The sequence below is a fragment of the Syngnathoides biaculeatus genome, chromosome 20, assembly GCF_019802595.1.
Source record: "Syngnathoides biaculeatus isolate LvHL_M chromosome 20, ASM1980259v1, whole genome shotgun sequence".
In the NCBI taxonomy this organism is placed as follows: Eukaryota; Metazoa; Chordata; class Actinopteri; order Syngnathiformes; family Syngnathidae; genus Syngnathoides; species Syngnathoides biaculeatus.
This window is the reverse complement of record NC_084659.1, coordinates 9721654-9743107: the sequence shown is the minus strand read 5'-3', so window position 1 is coordinate 9743107 and position 21454 is coordinate 9721654. Positions and strand designations below refer to the sequence as shown.

General features: G+C 42.0%; 1 protein-coding gene across 4 annotated transcripts; it reads left to right on the top strand.

Moving 5' to 3' along the window:
- The first annotated feature begins 147 nt into the window (after nt 1–147).
- Nucleotides 148–21410, top strand: ppp6r2a (protein phosphatase 6, regulatory subunit 2a). Of its 4 annotated transcripts, XM_061807366.1 has the most exons (25): nt 165–633; nt 1061–1140; nt 4363–4531; nt 4732–4986; nt 7593–7779; nt 7851–7988; nt 8138–8203; nt 8283–8395; nt 8466–8579; nt 10732–10858; nt 11827–11979; nt 12049–12273; nt 12864–12928; nt 13015–13130; nt 13220–13305; nt 14080–14160; nt 14258–14355; nt 15259–15316; nt 15732–15859; nt 15954–16078; nt 16681–16828; nt 17484–17572; nt 17650–17797; nt 18060–18173; nt 20125–21410. In XM_061807366.1, the coding sequence occupies exons 4-25, from the start codon at nt 4760–4762 to the stop codon at nt 20171–20173; spliced, it is 2655 nt and encodes an 884-aa protein (XP_061663350.1). In that variant the 5' UTR covers nt 165–633; nt 1061–1140; nt 4363–4531; nt 4732–4759; the 3' UTR covers nt 20174–21410. The 4 variants fall into 4 exon arrangements, with proteins under 4 accessions (XP_061663351.1, XP_061663352.1, XP_061663350.1 ...); XM_061807367.1 differs by lacking the exon at nt 1061–1140 and having other exon boundaries at nt 148–315; XM_061807368.1 differs by lacking the exon at nt 1061–1140 and having other exon boundaries at nt 164–633; nt 14276–14355.
- Nucleotides 21411–21454: the final 44 nt, after the last annotated feature.

The window sequence follows — 21454 nt, the reverse complement described above, 5'->3', positions numbered from 1 at the left end:
GCCTGAATATAATTAAAACATTTTATTTTCTGAATTAATATCAACATATTGTGCTATATTTGCACGAATGTGTGATAACAATCATAGAAAGTCCCCGTCCCCGATTGTATCTCAAATGCACGCCCCCGCGCGGCCATGGAGTGCGCGTGCCCGCCACCCCGCGTCGCCATTTTGATTCGAAAAAATATGACTGAGTTTTTCCTGCTTTGCACGCTAAACTTAGCTCCGCGTTTGAATTTGGTCCGAATCAAACGCGCTTCGTCCGAACCGACAGCTACCGGAGCCGTCGATGCCCGAGAACCCGCCCGCGGCCCGGTAACAGCCTCTCGGGGTGGATTTTAAAGCCACGTTTTGAAAGTAACGTCGGGTTGGAGGGGGGGGGGGGCTAACTTGAAGCTAGCAGGCAGGCAGCCTCCTGTCCTGATTGTCGCGGGTAAGCAGGCTGACGAGGGTGTTCTTCAAAACAAATCACTAAACATACGAGGCTCATGCATTGTAGCGGACGCGGCTAATTGTTAGCTGGGGGGGGACCTAGTGCGAGGACTGGGGGGGGGGGAGAGACAAAAAAAAAAACTCCGTAACGTTCTAACGCAGAAAAAAAGGAAGAGGCACGCTGTTGAGATCCTATCAAAGGTAAGTTTATTTTTGGGATATATATAACGTGATAAGTGTAGTTGACTCTGCTACAAACTTAAAGCCAAAGTTTTGTGTGTGTGGAGGGGGGGGGAGAAGGGGGGCGAAGCTAACTCCGCTAAACATGAACTCTGGCGGCTAATTAGCTTCCGTGCTAACCTCACTCACTGTAAAAGGAGGAACTAAATGCGAGGCTGGCTAATTTACGCGACTTAGTTGCCACTCGAAGGCTGACGTTTGCGCAAAGGCCAGCCGACTAAACTTAACCGAATTGAGTTCAGTCGGTCGACTACTTAAGGGCAGTAGTAACCTCGGCGCCATTGTATAAATCGGGGGCCCTTTGAGTGAACGCTGTCTTGTTATTTTGTACGTGTGCTCTGTTTCGCTCGCGATGGCTTAAATGTGAGCTTTTGTTTTGTCGTTCAAGAGCATTATGGTCTTAAAAAGAGGCCGTTTGGAGTCGGTCGAGGCCAGGGACGACCGAGCCATGTGGTGTAGACGTTAAAGGTGTGTGAACACGAGTAACTGTTCGCTTTCACGTTATTTTTGCTTTGAAATTGCCCTCCTCGATGACAGTAATATAATGTAGACATGTATAAAGACGATCATAATGTTGGTTGTGGTGCCATTAGGGTTCAAGTCAACAGAAATCCGACCCACCTCGGTTGTCATGAGCCTTTGAGGCTAAGCTTGCTTTCTTGGACAATCTTTGCGATTAAGTTAGTCTTTCCCATACAATACCCCAGACGTATACGATTATATTAAGTGTTATAATGCTTGCATCAATCCATTTACTTGAATAATCAAATGTTATATACTACACACAGTGGACACAATTGTCAATGTAGTCTACCCGTATTATAACTATCACTAGCGTAATAGCTTAACTGCCCGTGTTTTTTTGTAACGTTGTCAAGAAACAAGGAATAAACATTCAACATTTGCGGCTATCGTGACCAAAACCGAAATACAAAACAAACAAAATTGTGTGCAAGTCTATTGGTGTTTCTTCTTGATATTGCGATAGTAAGTTAAACAAGCATTGGGCAGTTATATGATCAGGCTACTGATGTCCAACAGCAGTACAACACAAGACAAAATGCATTTAAGCCAGTTGTTCCCATGATAATTTTTAAAAATAGAATTAGTATGAGGTGACCTCACTTTACTGCGTTGTTTTGTGTATATTCCATCCCAGTCAAACTATATAGAATAGCACAATTCACTATAAATCCACAGAACAAAGGACTAAACAAATTTTCCTGGAATAGAAATAAAATAGAAATAGTTTGCTTACGATACCGCAGTGGCAAAGTAACCCAAATTATTACATAAGTGAAGACTTACACTAACGCAAGAGTAAAGTCACAATTCGAGTCAATTTTTGCATGAAAAAACACTTAGTGGCTATAAAAATTAACCAACAAATGAATAACTCAACTACATCGGCACCACTAGTAACCGTGAAGCATTTTATATCGGGTATGTGCAAGAACCCCACAAGTATAATTAAAACAATTTTCACAATAAGTCATGGTTCCAAAAAAAACACCTATTTTGAGTAGGGACGTTCTGGTGCTGGACAGTACATCAGTACTTGTCCTCTTAAAATTTTTGATACTACAGCATCGGGACTTAAGGGTAAACATTGACTGCAATGTATCCATTGCAAAAAGGATGAAATCCCCTCAGGTGACAGTAGTGCGTCTTTTTAAGTCAAATGTCTTGTCAGACTTTTGGGAAAACATGCTGTTGGGTTTTCAAATGACTCTGAAAATTGCAATATTTGAGTGAAACATATGGCCAGGTCAGAGAATTTTTCGAACAATATATGACTGAAATTAAACATTTTCATCACAGACGCAAGGGCATTATCAAATATATGTACTTGGACTCCATACTTGCATACAATTGAACAAGGGGAACACAGTGATGAGAAAGGCCTTCACTTCGAGCATAAATATGAGAATTTACAGGACAAGGGTCAAAAACAGAACGCCGCATTAAAACAGGGACTACCGATAGGACAAACTTCCAGAGTGACAACGGCTGCTGTTATCACACTGGTGTTTGGATTCCCGTGGGAATTTGGAAAATTGACTTAAACAATGCTGGAATTTGGCTGCACAATTTTTGTAACATTGGACCTTTTTCAGCATTTTATCCTCCTTATATTGTCATACTGACATTCTACAAGGGGAAGAATAGGAGTCTCATTCCATTTCCCTGTATTATTTTCATCAGGTACATCTGCACTTTGTTGTTTATCCACAACAACAACACGTCTTTACCATTGTTCCTCTTTTCCTCAACCGTCCCGTGCACTTTGCCGATTGTTGTTTCTGTAGTCGCCTCCTGCGGGTTCTATTTTGGATGTAAAAGTCAAGCGTCTGACGTTCTAGCTCGCCGTCCACGGGGAGCGCTGGCGAGGTTATTATTGCACTTGTGTACTCTGTAAATGTATGCCAGATGGACACGGCTCCTGCTGCCGCTGCGTGTGTGTTAAGAAAAAGGGGGAAAGCGTTTGAGTCCTCTGCACGAGTTTCATCTTCTGCAATCAACAGTTGTTGCGCGCGGTTCATTATGCCATTGTATTTTGGCTCCACTGTAGAGTTGGGTTCAGTCTGTTTGCCTCCATAGTAACCACTTGAAGAAAACAAATGTGAAGAAGCACGCTTTTCACTAGTGCAACTCTTAAAAAAAGTAGTATAATTATAGAGACCTGTGTAATGCGCTGCAGCGTCAAATTCCGGTCTTTAAAAAGCGTTTGTCGGTTACGAGATGTTTGACACTTATTTTTGAGGAGTTGTCTTGTTGGAAACTGATGTTCAGAAGATGCGTTACACACCAACAGTAACATGCTTCATTTGTCTGTAAAGCCTGTTTGGCACAAAGCCGTAGGAGAATGCACCTTTGCCATTCACGCAAGTACTCAGCGAAGGCAATTAAACCAAACGACGTCCGCGATGACATCATGTGGTTTCAAATGATTTTCAGACTATTGTTTTGAAGAGGGCTAGAAAATTGAGTGTCACGCTTGCGTCCCGCCTTTCTGGCTTTCCCTGGCGCACAAGTGGCGTTCCGCCTCCATTACGGCGTGGGTAGTACCTAGGAGGCGGGGAATCGGCGGGTTGACGTCATCTGCCTTTCAGGACTGAAAACCTTGAATGAGTGGACGATTCAACAGTTCACAGCGAGTCAGAGTAAGTTCAGCAGTAACAGTGAGAGTACATTTCAGGTTCATTTTGAAATTTAACTCTACAGCGGGACCTTGCCTTACGACATCGACGAGCGGCCTAAACTTCACTTTTTCGAGTTAAGATCTGTCGCTTGGCAGAGTAGAGTTGAGGGCAGGCTCAGTTTCACCAGTCAATTGGATGAGTCAAATGACAAATACAAAATGAAAACGCACGCATTAAGTCTTACCCACAAACTGTCGTATGTTCTTTTGCGGGTGGTTTACTGGGGAAACTTGGGCAAAACGGTATTCGATGCTGAAGAAAATGAAGTTGCAAGCTTGAGCATGGAACGAATTAAGCTCATAAGTGAAGGTCGTAAATAATGAATCCTGTTTGTATATTTATGACCATTAAACTAGAAGATCTTAACGGCCAATCTTTAAACAACACTTCTAATTTCATTCATAATATTAAATGAAAATATGACCCAATGATCGTTTGGCCAATATACAATGTAATTTTTGATTATTATTTTTTTTCTTCTCTGCAGGTTTTGCTGAGCCTCCCAGTGTCCCATCTCCGCAAGAGGCCTTCATCTTAAAGGAGACCCATGCTGATAAATGCCAGGCTTCGCCGCATTTTCTGTCTTCTGCACAAACACAAATGCCTGCCTGCCCGTGGGGGAGGTCTGATTAAAGATATCCACATTTCATTCACTGGTATGTACCTTTGTACCTCCCAAATGTTATCATGTGGAACCAAGAAAATGGTTTTCACACATGGGTGATAAACTTATAGAGGACTGGATCAAATGTGTACAGGTTCAAGAGGATTTTTTTAATGGATTTTATTTGACATTTTGCAGTGATAGGTGTACCTGTACGGCCTTTTTATTAGTATGTATTCATGTGTTTTTAAGGGCTGTGTACCCCAACCCGGCGGCCATCATGTTTTGGAAGTTCGACCTGCACACCACGTCCCACATCGACCAGCTGTTGGACCGGGAGGACGTGACGCTGCGCGAGCTGATGGAGGAGGACGACGTGCTGCAGGAGTGCAAGGCCCAGAACCGCCGCCTGCTGCTCTTCCTCTCCCAGGACCACTGCATGCAGGAGTTGGTGGGCCTCATCACCACAGAACCACCCGCAGACCTGGAGGAGAGGAGCCGCTTTAAGTGAGTCACACGGTTTGCTAATGAAGATGGAGGACGTAAATAGAAATGCAGTGCAGCCTTAATTTTATCATAATGTAATATACGGTACTGCCAGATTTAACGGTATCATTGAAAACAATGGGCTTTTCTCGCTGTCTAATGACTATTTATGATGTCACTCTTTTTTATTTACATCACTGCATTGTTTTATTTTTTTTTTTTTAAACTATCTACCATTGCACCATATGTATGAGAAATGGCTGAGGTATCGAGTGCCACCAGAATGTATTCACACCCCTTCACCTTACCCACATTTTTTTGTCAGTTATTGGGAAGCTGAATATAGTTTAGTTTACAAAATTGTACATAAAATATCCCCTAATGACAAAGTAATAACACATCGAGTGATATTGGTGTACATTGAGGAAAAAGTGTAATGACTGACGACACATTTAGGGTGTAGTTGGGCGTTCCCCCGAAGTTAGCTGGGATATGTTCTGGCACTCCCGCGTGACCTTGTGAGGATAAGCAGCTTGGAAAATGGAACTGAATGGTAAACGTAGAGTGAAGAAAAAAAGTATTTGAACACCCTGCTATATTGCAAGTTCGCCCACCTAGAAATCATGGAGGGGTCTGAAATTTTCATCATAGGTATGAGAGAGATAATGTAAAAGGAAAAATCCAGAAATCACAATGTATGATTTCATAACAATTTACTGTTCTAAAGCTGTATCACACAAATCGTTGAAAAAATCATACATTGTGATTTCTGGATTTTTCTTTTTAGATTATCGCTCTCACAGTGGGCACGCATCTACGATGAGAATTTCAGACCCCTCCATGATTTCTAAATGGGAGAACTTGCCATGTAGTAGAGTGTTCAAATACTTATTTTCTTCACAGTAATAGTCACATCAAGTCTTTGAACACTTTCAGCGTCGTACAATCAAACTTAAGCTCACGTGCATTTGATTTTCACTGATCATCTTTGAGATTGTATAACTTAAATGGAATCCATGTGTTGGTGAGTTAATTTGATTATTTGGTAGGGCACACACACGTGTCTATATACAGTCTGGATGAGAGAGGCAAACAAGGCGGCTCTCTGGCGTTCCCTTGCGGGGGTAGTAGAACCATCCTGAAGGTCGAATGTTCCAACCTTTAGGCTAGAGTGCCTAAACGGAAGCCACTTCTCACTAAAAGGTTCTTGGGTGCCTGTTTTGTATTAGCCAGAAGAAACTTTGAGGATTCTCAGACCTTTAAAAACAAAATTTCTCTGGTGTGATGAAACCAAAACAGAAGCGTTTGTCTCCAATGCCAAGCATCACATATGGAGAAGAAGAGGTGCCGCTCGTCACCCATTCAACAATGGTGACGAGGGACGGTTCCCTACTGTGACGCTCTGCAGTAGCAGCAGTGTGCCGGGGGTTTGCTTGCTGTTTTTATGCCGCTAGAACTGGGCGACGATTATGGCTAGAGGGTAAGATGATAGCTTCCAAATATAGAGAAATTCTTTGAGAACTTAGTCCAGTGCGCTCTAGAACTCGGGGTAGGGTGTCGGTTCACCTTCCAACAGGACAATGACCCAAAACACATAGCCAAGATATCAAAGGAGGAGTGTCAGGAAGAAGCAGCGAATGTCCTCCAATGGCCCTACCAGAGCCGGAACTGGAATCCAATCGAACATCTCTGGAAAGATCTAAAAATGGGTGCCAGCAGCGCCGCCCATCCAGCCTGAGTGACTTTGATAGGGTCTCAAGAGAAAAATGGGAGAAAATGTCCCAAAGCAAGTGTGCCAAGCTCTAGAGACATAGCCAAGAAGATTTAAAGCTGTGATTGTTGCTAAAGGTGCTTAAATAAAATGAGATGAGTGTGCGAATACATAACCTGTCATGTTTACATTTTCAAAAAAAATTACATGAAGCTGAAAATGTTTTTACATGGTCTTGATGGGACACTTTTTACATAGTTTTCAAATTGTATTAAAATCAAGCTTTGAATAAGTGGGTAAGCTGAAAATGTAAAAATGTGAATATTTTCCAGTGGCACAGTATGTCTCTGCAGGAACATTAAGAGCGAAATTGCCAATCCCAAAATCAATTATTCCCCACACAAAAATTTAATGAGAATTTCCCCCCTACTAAAAGAAGTGAATGACAATGTCATTAAATTGAAACAGGTTTTGCGTTCCCCTTTCAAAGTTTAGCTTTATTTCTCCTGATGATAAACAAGCTTAGAAACATTAGTTTCAAGGCATTATCTTGCTTCAACATTTATAGGAATCAAACTAATCAAAACACACATTTTTCAGGTAATGTGAAAAGTGTTTTCTTTTGAAACATGATTCAAATAAAGTTAAAGGGTGAAACGTCAAACTTATTGGGAGTTCTACAGATGAGGTAAAGCCACCTCGGCAAAATATTTGCGGCCTGCGATTGCGTATCTCAAGTCTATAAGTCACTGCTTTTGCAACGTATAAAGGGGCACCATCTTTTTGGCAGTTTGACATGATTTATGATAATTGCCCAATACCTGTCTTATTCTACAGAAAAGAATGTGCAAAGCCTTAAAATGGCTCCGCTCTACATCCAAGTGTTGCGTCTAAATGTCCTTCTTTTCCTGCAAAGGCTTCCCAACGTCGCATGCGAGCTCCTGACCTCGGATGTGTCACTTATAAACGATAAGCTGGGCGGAGAAGAGTCTCTCCTGGAGATGCTGTATCACTTCCTGGAGCAGGACCCACCCCTCAACCCGCTGCTCGCCAGCTTCTTCAGCAAAACCATCGGCAATCTGATCGCCAGGAAAACGGAAGAGGTGGGCGGCATACCGACGAACGGCGGGTATGTTCGCATTGCAGGATTTATCGGTCATTGTTCCACCCTCAGGTGATCACCTTTCTCAAGAAGAAGGAAGGCTTCATCGGTCTGGTGTTGAAACACATAGATGCGTCCGCTATGATGGACTTGCTACTTCGCCTCATCAGCTGCGTAGAGCCTGCCCCCTTGAGGCAGGAGGTCCTCCATGTAAGCACTCTTTATTCTAAATCTGACTTGCTTGCGTGTTGTAAAATCCCAGAAACTATCTCTTGAAATACAAACACAAAGTATGACCCGTTGCATTCTGTGGAAACACTGTGATTTCAAATAAGCACTGCATTTTTGTTTTCCCCAAGTGGCTGAACGAGGAGAAGCTGGTTCAAAGACTCATAGAGCTTATCCATACCGGTAAAGATGAGGAGGTAAGTGTTTTGAGGTTATTTGGGTGCTTTTTCACATCCATTTTATTGTTTTTGCATTGTTTCCCTCCTCATTTTTCAGAGACAATCAAACGCATCCCAAACACTTTGTGACATTATTCGCCTTAGCCGAGACCAGGCCAATCAGATGCAGGAGAACACGGAGGCCGACCCACTATTGGCCGCGCTGGAGTCGTAAGTTGCTCGTACTCAAGATCAGTTTTCCAACGTATCTTCCGTTCCATTAACAAAACGGCTCGTCTAGGCAAGAAACGGTAGCGGGACTCCTCAAGAACATGTTTGAGGGCGAAAGGAACGAGGCTTCCATCGTAAACGGAACTCAAGTGCTACTTACCTTACTGGAGACCAGGAGGTCCGGGTGAGTACGGCAGTGATGTGCAAAAGTAGCAAAGAAAACAGGATTGCAGTTGATCAATTGTGTAAAACGGTGATTCTCCAACAAATCATCTCTTTGTCAATTTCATTTTCCGTAATTTCTGGCCTACAGAGCGCACTGGATTATAAACCTCACCCAGTACATCTGTAAAGGATATACCATTTGGTACATAGATAAGCCACACCTGTGTAAAAGTCGCAAGTGCCCACATTGAAAGACGAAATATTTACAAAGAAAGACGGTACACAGTTTTCCAAGTTTTAATACCTTAACTTAGCTTAACACATCAACAACATGGAAGCACGAACCAAAAGAAAAACAGCCGCGGCAGCTACACAGTAGCAACGCTGTAGCACAGCAGTCACAGAGCCGTGTAAAAAAAGAAAAACATAGCTAAATCACTGATGCGGCAGCAACACGCTAGCACAGCACGAACAGGGCCAGTTAAAAAAAAAAAAAAAACATACCGGTAAAAAGAACTGAGACACGGCAATAACACAGCAGCAATACGCTAGCGCAGCGCTAACAGGGCCAGTTAAAAAAAAATATGTACTGGTAAAAATCACTTTCTCGGCACATGTATTCCACTGGTCTCACTCTTACCTTTTCCACTCAAGTGCCCCCTTGCGGCCGTTTAAAAGAACAAGAACAAAAAAATTACACAAATTAGCCGCATCGCCGCACAGTTGAAAGTGTGTGAAAAAAATTGGGGCTTATAGGGCTGCAATTACGGTATTTGGTCAGAAATGTATTTACCACAGATAATGTACTGTTGTTGATCCGTTCACTGCAGAGAAATTCAGTGCTTTTGGTCTGGACCACAGAAGCCTCTGTTAAATATTAATCTCTGGAATTGTTGGTCGTACTGCGGAATACTAGCTGTCTGTACCCTCCGGATTTCACACTAAGGACATAATCTGGGAATAAATTGAGAGTAGCTCATCATTACTTAATTATGCGAGGTTTTTGGGGGCATTATTTTTATTTTTACATTCAGCCCTGAGAAATGTATCGTGTCAGATACGTGCCTCTGCTCAGTGGGGAAACACTAAATGAAAAAAAATTGAGTCACTTATTGATTGAAACTTCAGTGACATCTTGTTTGTGATGAAGTAGGAGACAGCCAAAAAAAAAAAAAAAAACCATGCAGGAAAATCAATTTTCCAAACTGTTATTTGCATCACAGGTGAAAATGAGCCTGTGACATGCTTTAAGTTTGGCGTACGCTGTTAGTCAATTTTGCGCAATAGCATTAGAAAAGCAAAATGCTGTCAAAGCGGGTGGATTTGAAAAGGACGACATATGGTAGTAGACTCCCTTATTAATGTTGAAGTACGTGCCTGTTCGGCTCATGACGTCCTCATAGGGCGCCACTTACTACAATGGTCGCGATTCACACTTTCCAGGCCCACCTGCTGTAAAATGAGCTGGGCTAGAGAGAGGTGAGCGATGAAATTATCTTATCCGGTAAATCCTAGTCATCCACCGTGGAAGCGACTGCATGTTCAGGCCGCGTACGTCATGGTCAAATTAAAGTAAATGTTGATGTAACCTCCACAAAGATAATGTACCTATTGAATATTTACGTAAAAATCTTGTGTGCCGGGTGGAAAGACAAACTTATCTTGAAAATCAGCATCTTGGGCATTTCCTATCCAAATCATCGAGCAAATCTGAAAACGGCAGGGTGGAGATGATGGCATGGTACCTGTAATTGAGGACCCCCCCACACCCCCAAAAAATGTAATGCAGATACAGATGTCTCTGTAAAAGGTGTCTGATGTTTCCATTTAAAAAAAGAACTACAGCATGTATGCATTTTCACTCGTCACTTGTAGAAATCACACTTTTGGGGCCTTGTGTCACGTTAATGGGTACCGTAACTTGGTCCCACCAACTTTTCCACTTTTGCGACCTGTTGACTATTTTAATTTAAAAAGCAACAAGCTCACGAACTATGGAATTTTATAAATCTAATTCGTTTCTTTGCAGCATTACCAGATGCCTGCCGAAATAGTAAACATCGACCGCTAATGACAACCGTAACTCGCACGTGTTCATCGACCGCCGGAAATAGTTTCGAATCTCGAAATAGGTTCGAGGCCACTCACGTATTTTCTGTTCTCATCCCCAGGTTGGAAGGGCTGATGGATCTGTATTCTCAGGGTTACGAAAGGTCTTACACTGTCAACAGCAGTATTTTAAATGCCATTGAGCCCCATTTAAAGAATTTCCAGCAGCTTCTTCTGGATCCCCCAAAGGTAAGACATAGTCTCTATCTTGGCGCACCTGCTTCAGATCAACTTGAAGTGTGTGAAAATCATTGTTGTAGAAAGATGAAGTAACACTTTCAATATGTTCAAACCCATGAAAACACTTAAAGTGTTCTCAAGGTCTGAATGTAAAAATTCTGCAAGTGTTCATCAAATAGGTTTTCAAAGGCTCGGAGATGCTACAAGTTAGCGGCAGACTGCTGCTTTTAGTCCACAGGTGTCAACTCAAGGCACGCTGCATGATTTTATGTGGGCCGCAAAGCCAAATCTACACTGTCAATTTCCATGATTCTTGTAAAATTTTAAAATTGTCATATCATAAATGATAATGAGATATTACAAGCATTTTTGTCTTACCAAACATGAATAGTTTGAAAAAAAAAAAAAAAACATTACCTTTGATTTCTGGTTCCAAAACTAGTTCATAAATTGATGTAAATATTGTAAATATGATGAAACGATTCAATATTTTTGTTTCAGTAATAACGGCCCTCTGAGGGAAACCAGAACTAATGATGTAATATAATGAAAGCTTCAGCTGTATTTCCTTAGCTTTTGTTGTGATTCTGGTGCTGGGTTTTATTTACTTTAATTAATTTAAAGTCAAACTGCCGCAAAAAACATTTGATTTATAAACAAGGGCATGTGGTGTTATATTCCGGTACCACATTGAAGGTGGAGGGATCTGTTAATCTGGACTTGACTGTGTATTTTAAAAATGCCTAAAAGCCACCTGGCAACAATAAATTGTGTAACAGCGATGGCTCACAGAATGTTCAAAACAATTAGTGGGTCTTATGTTGTTATACAAATATAAAAATTTTGGAGGAAGATTGGGGCGAATGTAATCAAGCTTCATTTATGGAATAAAAATGGACTTTGACAAGCACTTAGTCAGTTTTGATAGTCTGCTTCCACCAAAGGACCTGAGTAGAAATTTCTTGTTCCCTCTGCAGAAAGGTGCAATACTGACCACCGTCGGCGTTCTAGATCAGCCACTGGGGAACGCTCGCCTTCACGTGGCCCGACTGGTGGCTGCCCTCCTGCAGACCACTTCCCCCGGTATCTGCCAGGAGCTCTGCGACCTCGGCACCATGGACCTACTACTGGTAGGCTGGACCCTCCCTATAGCCCGAGCACGAGCCCGCGATAACTCCCGTCTTTGTCCCGCTGCACAGGATCTGTTCTTCAAATACTCGTGGAATAACTTTTTGCACTTCCAAGTGGAGCTCTGCGTGGCGGCCATCCTAAACCATCCCTCCTCAGAAGAGCGACCCAACCCGGGTCTCCAGAACCACGACGGGCAGCACGCGACTCCGACCGTGGAAACTCACGCAGAGTCGACCGTGTCGGGTGGGACCAATGACCCGCAGGCCTCCCTCCACAGTACCCTCGTGGCACACGTAAGTTGAGCTGCCTGGCGTCACTGGATCGTTACCAGGATGCTATTTACCAAATAGACATTTTGACCACGATGACGCAGGGTCTTCCAAACTTCAGACTAAAAAAAATAGATAAGAATACGTCATGCTTGCCGACAGGAATGTTTTGTCAGAATATATTGCTAGTTTGCTGCCAACAACAGCGATTATGTTGAAGTAAACCTTCAGCATTTTTAAGACATTGTTGGTATAGACCGTTCATGTTTATTCCTTGACAGGGCAGTGGATTTAAGTTTTCTTCAGATTAAGTTGGTCAGATGAAGAATTTTTATGGGTGAAACATTTTAAAAGCCGTTTGATATCATGTTCCAGTAAGTTAATTTAAGGTCTTGAGATTCCCTAATCACACCTGCAATTTTATATCCGCAGGCATTGCTGACCACACCCATACATTTTTCAAATATGAGTGACAGGATTTGGACAGAGAGACAGTTAAAAATTGTAACTTAGGAAATGTTCAATCAATTAAAACAACTTGGGTGGGTCAGGCTTGAGGTGTTGAAGACCACTGGTTTGTATTTAATCTTTATTCTCACCTGTGTCAAACTTAGCTTTTCCAGAAATGTCGATTGGTACAAAAGATCCTCGAAGCCTGGGAAGACAATGATAAAATACAGTAAGTGCTTTTTTGTGATACAAATTCCTTTGGGTGACTTATTCATGAATTTGGCAGTTGAACCAAACCTGCTGTGATTTCCACAGGGCTGAGGGTGGCACCAGGAGAGGCAACATGGGTCATCTGACTAGAATTTCCAACATGGTGGTCCAGAACCTGGAGAAGGGGCCAGTACAGGCCCAGATCGCTGACCTCATCACAGGTGAACAAGGAACTGTTGGTATTAATTAAATTAAATTAAACATTAAAAGAATGTATTAAAACAAGCGTTGATATGAACTTGTGGCACAGAGCTGCCAGAGGACTGCAGAGGTCGTTGGGAGAGCTTCGTGGACGAGACCCTGAGAGAAACGAACAGAAGGAACACAGTGGAACTGGTGAGATGTTATTTTTTGGCGCTTGCTCTTTTGCCTCTCTTAGCTCTCCAAAGGCACTTCATTCTGAGAGCGACGATGGCCCCAACTCAGATTAACGCTCGATGAATGTCAATTGACAGACCAGGGAGTTAACTATGGCAGAAGATTGCGTCTTGCCGAAAAGTAAGCCCAGGGGAGCTAATACAAACCCGTAAACTCTTTAAGACGCGGTAGTATCAAACCACGAAGAATCTGATGGAGTTCTGTGACCGGCTAAAACTGGCACAACTACATTTCATTTCCGTAAAAAGTAGAAGCGCTAAATTTGTACTAGCTAAATGTAGCCAGTTTCCCCTTGTAATTAGTCAGGGGTTGGTTGAGTTGAACTCGGTGTTATTTGTAGTGTGAAAAGTTTTTTTTTTTTTTTTTTTTTTAGTGCAAATATTTAATTTACACAATTTAAAATGTATATTTCTATTAATTGTCATTACAACATAATAAATTCCTCAGCTGAGATTCCCACAGTGTATGAAAGCGAAGCATTGATTAGTTATCATAATTGTATGTAAAATCATCTTTAAGCATTTTCAGAATTTCCAGATAATTTGTTGCAATAATCCCATTAAAAAGGGGCATTTTTTTTTTTTTTTTTTTTTTGCCCTAAGCAAGCATACGAGACAAGCAACTTCCTCGCTAAGACTCTGTAATCTGATATAACGTCAAAAGTACTCTTGAGAATTTTGTAGAAGCAGTCGTTCTGTGCATTAAGCTGTTGTCGTGTGACGTTTCCTGCAGGTGAGCACGCACAACATGCACTCCTCAAGCGAGGATGACGACATGGAGAGCCCTTTCCCCAACGACCTGTCCCTCCAACAGGTAGGTTAGACGCCGTGGAAAACCAAAACGCGGTAGCGAGTACACAGGAAAAAAACGCAGTGGCGTCACCTTAAAAGGTGTCCTCTGACCTTCCCAGGCTTTTTCTGACTATCAGATCCAGCAGATGACCGCCAACTTCGTGGATCAGTTCGGGTTCAACGACGAGGAGTTCAGCGAACACGACGAAAACATCAAGTGAGTCCGAGCAGTCGCGTGCGTCGATCGGGCTTTCCGATGTCGGGTTAACTCTCCACAGAGGTGAGCGAGCGAGCGAATGTATTTGCTTTGTAAACCAAAAGTAAGGTTTTGTGTTTCACCTCGAGTGCAAATTAAAAACAAGTAAGTCATACACTTTAGAGTTTTGGTGCTTCAGTCATTTAAACAGCTAAGTAGTATTTATATATATATATATATATAATATATATATATATATATATATATATATATATATATATATATATATATATATATATATATAAACTAAAAAGAACATAAATGTAATGTCTCTTTATATAGTTAATAATTGAAAAGGCAAATGGATTTATCAAGACAAGTGCAAGATATGATGAACAAGTGTATTGAACCTTCATAAGAAAATAAATACAATTTCAATAAACAAAAGCATGACTTTAGTGTCTGAAAGGAGACCCTCTTGGTCAATTCATCTGCTTGAAGCTACCCAACAGAGTGTTAACTGTTCAAAGAAAAAAAATGATGTTGAGACTTTAGTCCGTCATGACACTTCCGCCTTTGCAATATTTGCGGACAACGTTGACTTCAGGGTTACATCCTTGTAAAATTCCTGCAGTAAAGTAAACACGGGTACAATTTAGCTGCTATTATTTACAGCGAGCGAGCACATTTCTGAATGCTTTTCGAAAAGCGGCAAGTCTTTTAATGTAGACGGGCTCGAGTCTCACCAAAGTTAGGAGTCTTAGCTGTCCTAGTGGAGTTTCAAGTCTTGTGATTTTCTAGTTTTTATGAAGTGTATGCTAAAGTCATGAAGTAGACAACTTGTGTGAGGCGAGCCCAAGTCACATGAGCTGAGTCCACACCTGTTTGTTGATCTAACCTTTTTTTTCTTTTCGTGTCCCTCAGCGCCACATTTGACAGGATCGCAGAAATAAACTTCAATTTCGATTCCGACGACAACAGCGTAAGTATCTTGATGGTGTTTTTATTGGGGGGGTAAAGTAAAGCTTTGTATAGCGCATTTCATACACAAGGTAACTCAATGTGCTTTACATGATTAAAGGCATTTGAAAACAAAGAGATAAAACATGTAAAACGGAATAAAAGCAATAAAAATGGCAAACAAAATATAAAAAAAAGACAAGTTACAACCACATACAGTGCAAGTAATATAATCAAAAAGTGGATATCTTCTAAAAAGTATGAGAGAGTTTTCAACTCACACATAAAGGGGTGGAAAATTCACAGAAAATTTAATGGGATGTTAAGATGTGATTTATTGATGGTGTGCAAAGCAGGATCACGGTGAAATATATATTCACCAACTTTCGTAGTTGTATCTGTACTGCAAACGGATGCGGATTATTCTTGCGACGCAGGCCAACGCAGCTGCTTTCGAGGCCTGTTGTAAAGAGAGGATACAACAGTTTGACGACGGCGACGAGGAAGAGGATATTTGGGAGGAGAAGGAGATAAACTATGCAACACAAGCAAAATCCAGAACAAGGTAAAAGTGACTGGTCGCTGTGGTTTTAGAAACAAACGATAATGGCACTCGCACCAGTATCTTTTTAAATCTGACCGACGCACTCGTCTACCAGGTTCGGCGTGTCCCAAACCTCAGAAGGAAGCTCTCGGAGCAGTCTGGAAAATGGTGGGCAGGAGCAAGACTGCGGTTCTGAATCAGACGAGGAGGAAGATTTTGACCAGACCGCTTCTGACGCAGGTGAGGCGGCGAGCTCTGGCGGTGACAATTAGCGCTCCGAAACATTCAAAGGAGGTGACCTTTGTCACACCATTTTCAACAGTTCTTGAGTGTGTGTTATTTTTTCACTGAAAGCAGCAGAAAATGGCATTACAGGACTCTGGTGTAATGTAATTAAAAAAAAAAATTGAATTTATAATACTCTTGAAATAAAAAGTTTTACAGAGAATGAAAAACATGTACCACCAAGTCTCTTTTCCAAAATGCAAAGTTTGTGTCTGTCCAGTGTCCTCATTTCATCCATCCCGCACCATTTCTCAAGCATGATTGATGAGCGGTATAATGTGACATTTGCACTAAGTTGGTTTTGGAGCAAATCATATCTGATGTTTTTGAAACCACTAATATTGTTAGTGTTAGTCTGACATTAAACGTTAAACTGTTTAAAAAATACCACACGGCAACCAAATGATGTCGGTAAGGCTCACTGAGGGTCTTATACTGGACAAAAGTATTAGGACAATTTTCAGTGTGGCATTTTAATAATTGGCACCTTCTCGTTTACATTTTCTTAGTCTGTGGAAGGCATTCAACTTTGTTTAATGTCGCCATCTTGCCGGCAGGTCCTGGTTGGACAGCAAATTTCAGGGACTCTGATGGAATCACGGCATCCCAGGCTCCGTCAGGGTGGGACGCGCTTCCCGCTGGCGGTGGAAACGAAACCCAGGAAACGGGCTGGGCCAATTTCACGGCATTCCAGCCTTTCTCGAGGTATGATTTATTTACGCATAAAGCTTTAATGTAGAATGTTGAAAGACAAAAATTTGTCGTGACTGTTTTGTAGATTCCCTGTTGGTAATGTTTTTATTTTGATTTACTCTGAAACCAAACAAGCTTGGTGAGGAACTAATTTGGGAGAATCAAATTCCACAATGATTTTCTTTAATTTAGAACGTGAAAGTAGGTGTCTATTTTAGGGGGGAAAAAGCAGTTATTTTATCACAACAATGAATACATGTAATAAAAGCCCAAATTAATAAATTCAAATGGTCCCTTTGAGATGACTATACAGTGGGGATGGAAGGCCTTAAACCCCCCACCCCCCTAAATATTAGACTGTTATATTGCAGCTAATTGCTACAATGACGCTATTAATTTGCTTATTGAACACTCAGAACGCCATATTGTGACGTAATGTTTATTTTTTGGAGATTCTAAAAGATAGTGAAATATCACAGAGCCATAACTATTCAGATGAAAAGAAATGAACTGTACTCAAATGAGTCACAGCCAATGGGCTGAATAGTTATGGCTGTATCATATTTGAGTTTAACAAATATACAACTAAACGTCTAAATGTGTGTGTAATAAAAAGTATATCTAAATATACATATACAATACTGGCATATTGTTTGATACACTCCAGCGCAGAGATGGAGCACAGGTGCAGCTCCCCAGTGGACGCTGGAGGCAGCGACGCAGATAAACAAGCCAAACAAAACCACGAGAAGGGGGGTGAGTAGAGCTGGCGTAACCAGATTCCAGCGTTTGATTACATACGCGCCTCACCCCCTTGGCCTGCGTGCGAGCAGACCCCAGCTCCGCTCTCTGCGCGGGGCCTTCGGGGGACGCTCCAAAGGATCCTCCCTCCGCCTCAGACGTCAACTCGCCCGGAGGCTCCGACAGCGAGGAAGTCGTCCCCGCCTCAACTGTCGTCTCAAAAGCGCCGGCCCTCACAAGGTTAGAAATCCCCTTCCGGATGAAGTGTGCGCGTGTGTGTGTAAGTGTAAGTAAAACCATCTATAATTGAACCAAGGAGCAGCATGTAAATATAGGCCAAACTGCGACTGCAAATTAGTGGGCGCTTTCTGCAACTTCAGCTTAAATACATGTTTGTAAGTTGACGCAGGGCTTTTCCACCAGTCTTGTTTTGAACAGTAGATCCAAGGCAGGATGGCTAACTGAGACTTGAATGTGTGTGTATCATAAATGTAAAATGTAGTGAGGAGAGTCCTGTGTCCCTGGAGAAACTCAGTCTGTCCGATCCCGCCGAGGCCTCTGAGCAGCAGCAGCAGCCGCCTGAGGAATCGCCTGTAACCCCACAGACCGGCAGGAAGTAAGTTGTCACTTACGGCAACTCTGGTAAATTGGACTCCAGTAATCATGGCGGTTTCCAGACCAGGGCGTCTCACAACTGTTAACCAAATCATGTAAAACAGAAAGCTCTGACGTTGCAATGAGTCTAAGTAAATATCCACCTCAGCTTCTGTATTCAGGGTTGCAGCTTTGTGAAATTGCTTGACGGCGGACACGGTCCAATCTTGACGCCCGTCCAGGGCTACAACACCGCCATCATAAAATCACGTGACTTTAGTTTACGTCGCTATATTACCGGTCTGACAAATCATTGTTCAATGTTAAGTCGGTTTGGAGACGACACGGAGATATGTCTTGTACCACAACGCCAAGAGTCTTGTCCGATACCGTTAGACATTTAAAGGTGAAAAGAAACGACTGTATGTGGAAAAATTAGATAAACTCAGCATTGAGGACCCGTATTTAAAGCCGAAGTTGATGTTTTTGCCGATAAGAAATTGGGCTGTTAATTTAATCCGTCTTGTTTTGGACAACTGGATCTACACACGTATCTGGTGAGTAAGTCGTCAAGATTTAGACAGAAATGTTTGAAAGCGTAGAAAGGTTTGGACGCGTACGAATACTCCATTGCTGGATCTGTTTTCTATGACGAAAAAAATCCCACATAGTGACGGTTTTGACGAGTTGTGAATGCAGAAGTGCCTTCGGTGACATGTTAACCTTTGCCGGAATCTATCAATCTTTTCAGCTAGTATTCAATGCAAATACTAATATTTCAATAAATCATCCCTGGTTTTACACAAACTCACATTCATTAACTAAGTTTCTTTCAGCTTGTCCCGTTTGGGGTCGCCACAGCAAACCGCTCATATTTATTTGGCCCATTTTTTTACGCCGAATGCCCTTCCTGACGCAACCCCTGTCGGGGAATGGATTCTGTCAAACTCTCATTCATTAAATATAATTGGAGGAAAAAAAAAAAGAGGCCCGAGTCGTCTCAACGGGACGTATACAGAAGAAATTGCAGTCACATGTTAATATCTCTGCTGTGGCAGACTTTTTTATTATCTTTTTTTTTTTTTTTTTTTAATAGGCATTGTTCTCAAATGAGACAACTTGGCATGATAAATACTTATTGGTAATTAGAGATAGAGAAGCATGAGAGGCCCTGTAGCTCAGTGGTTTAGAGCACTGGTTTGGTAAACCAGGGGTTGTGGGTTCGTATCCCACTGGGGCCTCCATTCCCTGAGAAGGGTTGCGTCAGGAAGGGCATCCGGCGTAAAAATTGTGCCAAACATATATATGCGTTCATCTGAGATGACACGCTGTGGCGACCCCGAAAGGGACAAGCCGAAAGAAACTTGCTAGAGATAGAGAAGCATGAGTCATACTTGAAATGAAGCGATTGCTATGCAGGCGTGTGCGTGTTTTGGTCGGGCAGCAGCATCCATCACGTGTAATTCCCAAAATTCATCGATATTTTCCGGTGTTTTCGGGTGAGAAATGATGTATTGGAATATCTGTCTTGTCTGTTGTGACAACCAACAGCACAACAAATTTCGAGTATTGTAAATATTCTCCTCCAGTTCAATGTCCGCCACAATGCCGAGCAGCTGTGTTTGACCGGCAATATGGCGTCGTGAAAATGGTGATGTCGTATGCACGAGCTCCATAGGTCAGAAAATCTTGAAATGGGGGAAAACATACCATCTGAGACCGCATTTTGCGATGACGTGGTGAGAACTGCACCTGGCGCCACCTGGCTGACGGTTGCATGTGATGTCCAGTTAAAAAAAAAAAAATACTAATAATCTGCAGATATCTATTTTGTGTCACTTTAACTGCTGAAGTTGCAGTTGTTGATGTAACACGGGTCAGAAATGGGCGGCATGTCTGCAGGAGGGCTTTTACGAGCGGGCGAGGAATAATTAGCGGTGTCTTATTGTAAATGTGTCGCCTGTCTTCCCCAGAGAGGAGACGCCACCCCCCCAAGAAGTGGCCGTCAACGGTCCGGTGTGAACACGCGCGTGCGCTTCGGCGGGGGATGTTGAAAATGAACTGTAAGGCTCCTCCCAGAGTGACTCCTTTTAAAGTAAACCTCAGTGCAACTCCAGTGTTTTTTTTTTTTTTTTTGACCGAATCACTCTGCCACGTTATTGGACCCGGACACTGCCAATTGACACCAGTAACGAGGCGGCGGAACATGTAAAAAAAAAAAAAAAAAAAAAAGATATACATGAATATATATATATATATATAAAAGAAAAAGGACAAAAACACAGAACAGCCTGTAAGATCTTCAAAGGCCCCCCCCCCCCGTGTTGCACATGAATACGTGCGGTTTTAATGTAGCAGCAATCTTTGGATTGGGGGGGGGGGTAACAATAACAGCATCATTATTTTTTTATGTCCAAAACGATTTCTCTTATTGGTAGAACGTGACAGTTTGGCTTTTACATTGTGGCAAGATGTCGGGATAGCACAGGATACTATTTTTCTCTTTGTTTTTCATGCGCCTCAATAACAAGCCTGTTTATGAATTTTTTTTTTTTTTTTTTTTGACAAAGCACTTGTTCAGCCATTTCCTGCCTGTTCTAGCACAAAATCAGTGTTAAACATTCACCTTTTGCGGGCTGTATGTTTCCACTCAAAAGCATTTTGGGTTCACTCTATTCCTGTTTACTTCATTAGTAAGATATTTTCTTTTTATTTTTTGGGGGGAGGGGGAGGTTACTTTGCCGTTATAAGAAACTTCTCCATCGGGTGTCTGTCACGAAGGATGAGGGTCAAGGAAACGGAGCTGTAATAGTATTAGTTTTTAGCTCATTAATGTGCAATAATATCAGTCATTTCCTAATTTAAATTCAACCTATTTTAAAAGAAATCACGCTGGCAGTTCTTTGTAGGGTTGCTCGAGTAGAAAACCTTTTTAATGGTATGTCTTTTCAATTGAGTGCATGTGTAAGTCAGCTCAGACCTTCTGATTGTATAGATCTTAACTTCCTCCCCCATGAATTTGTTTTTAATCAGACAAACGTCTTTTACCAAATATCCAAGTGCGAATTTCCATTTTACAGGTCATTTTACAAGCAATCGGACACACTCTTTTCGTCGGTTTCAATCTCGCTTGCTCTCTGCTAAGGACACAGGATAGAAGTGTGGCATCTAGAAGGAGTGATGCTGTATTTTTTTTTTCTTCAGTTTTCTCTGTTTAATTTAATTAGAACTCAAGGCTGCAGGTTTGGGGGGGGGGGGGGGGACGAAGGGGAGGGTTTGAGAAGAGTTCCGGGGCTCTTGGTG

Excerpts from the sequence above, each read along its gene's own strand:
- ppp6r2a (XM_061807367.1), top strand. The coding sequence starts at position 4,760 with ATGTTTTGGAAGTTCGACCTGCACACCACGTCCCACATCGACCAGCTG. Across the intron at positions 4,987-7,592 it reads GAGGAGAGGAGCCGCTTTAA|GCTTCCCAACGTCGCATGCG; the intron begins GTGAGTCACACG and ends TTTCCTGCAAAG. Across the intron at positions 7,780-7,850 it reads TCGCCAGGAAAACGGAAGAG|GTGATCACCTTTCTCAAGAA; the intron begins GTGGGCGGCATA and ends TTCCACCCTCAG.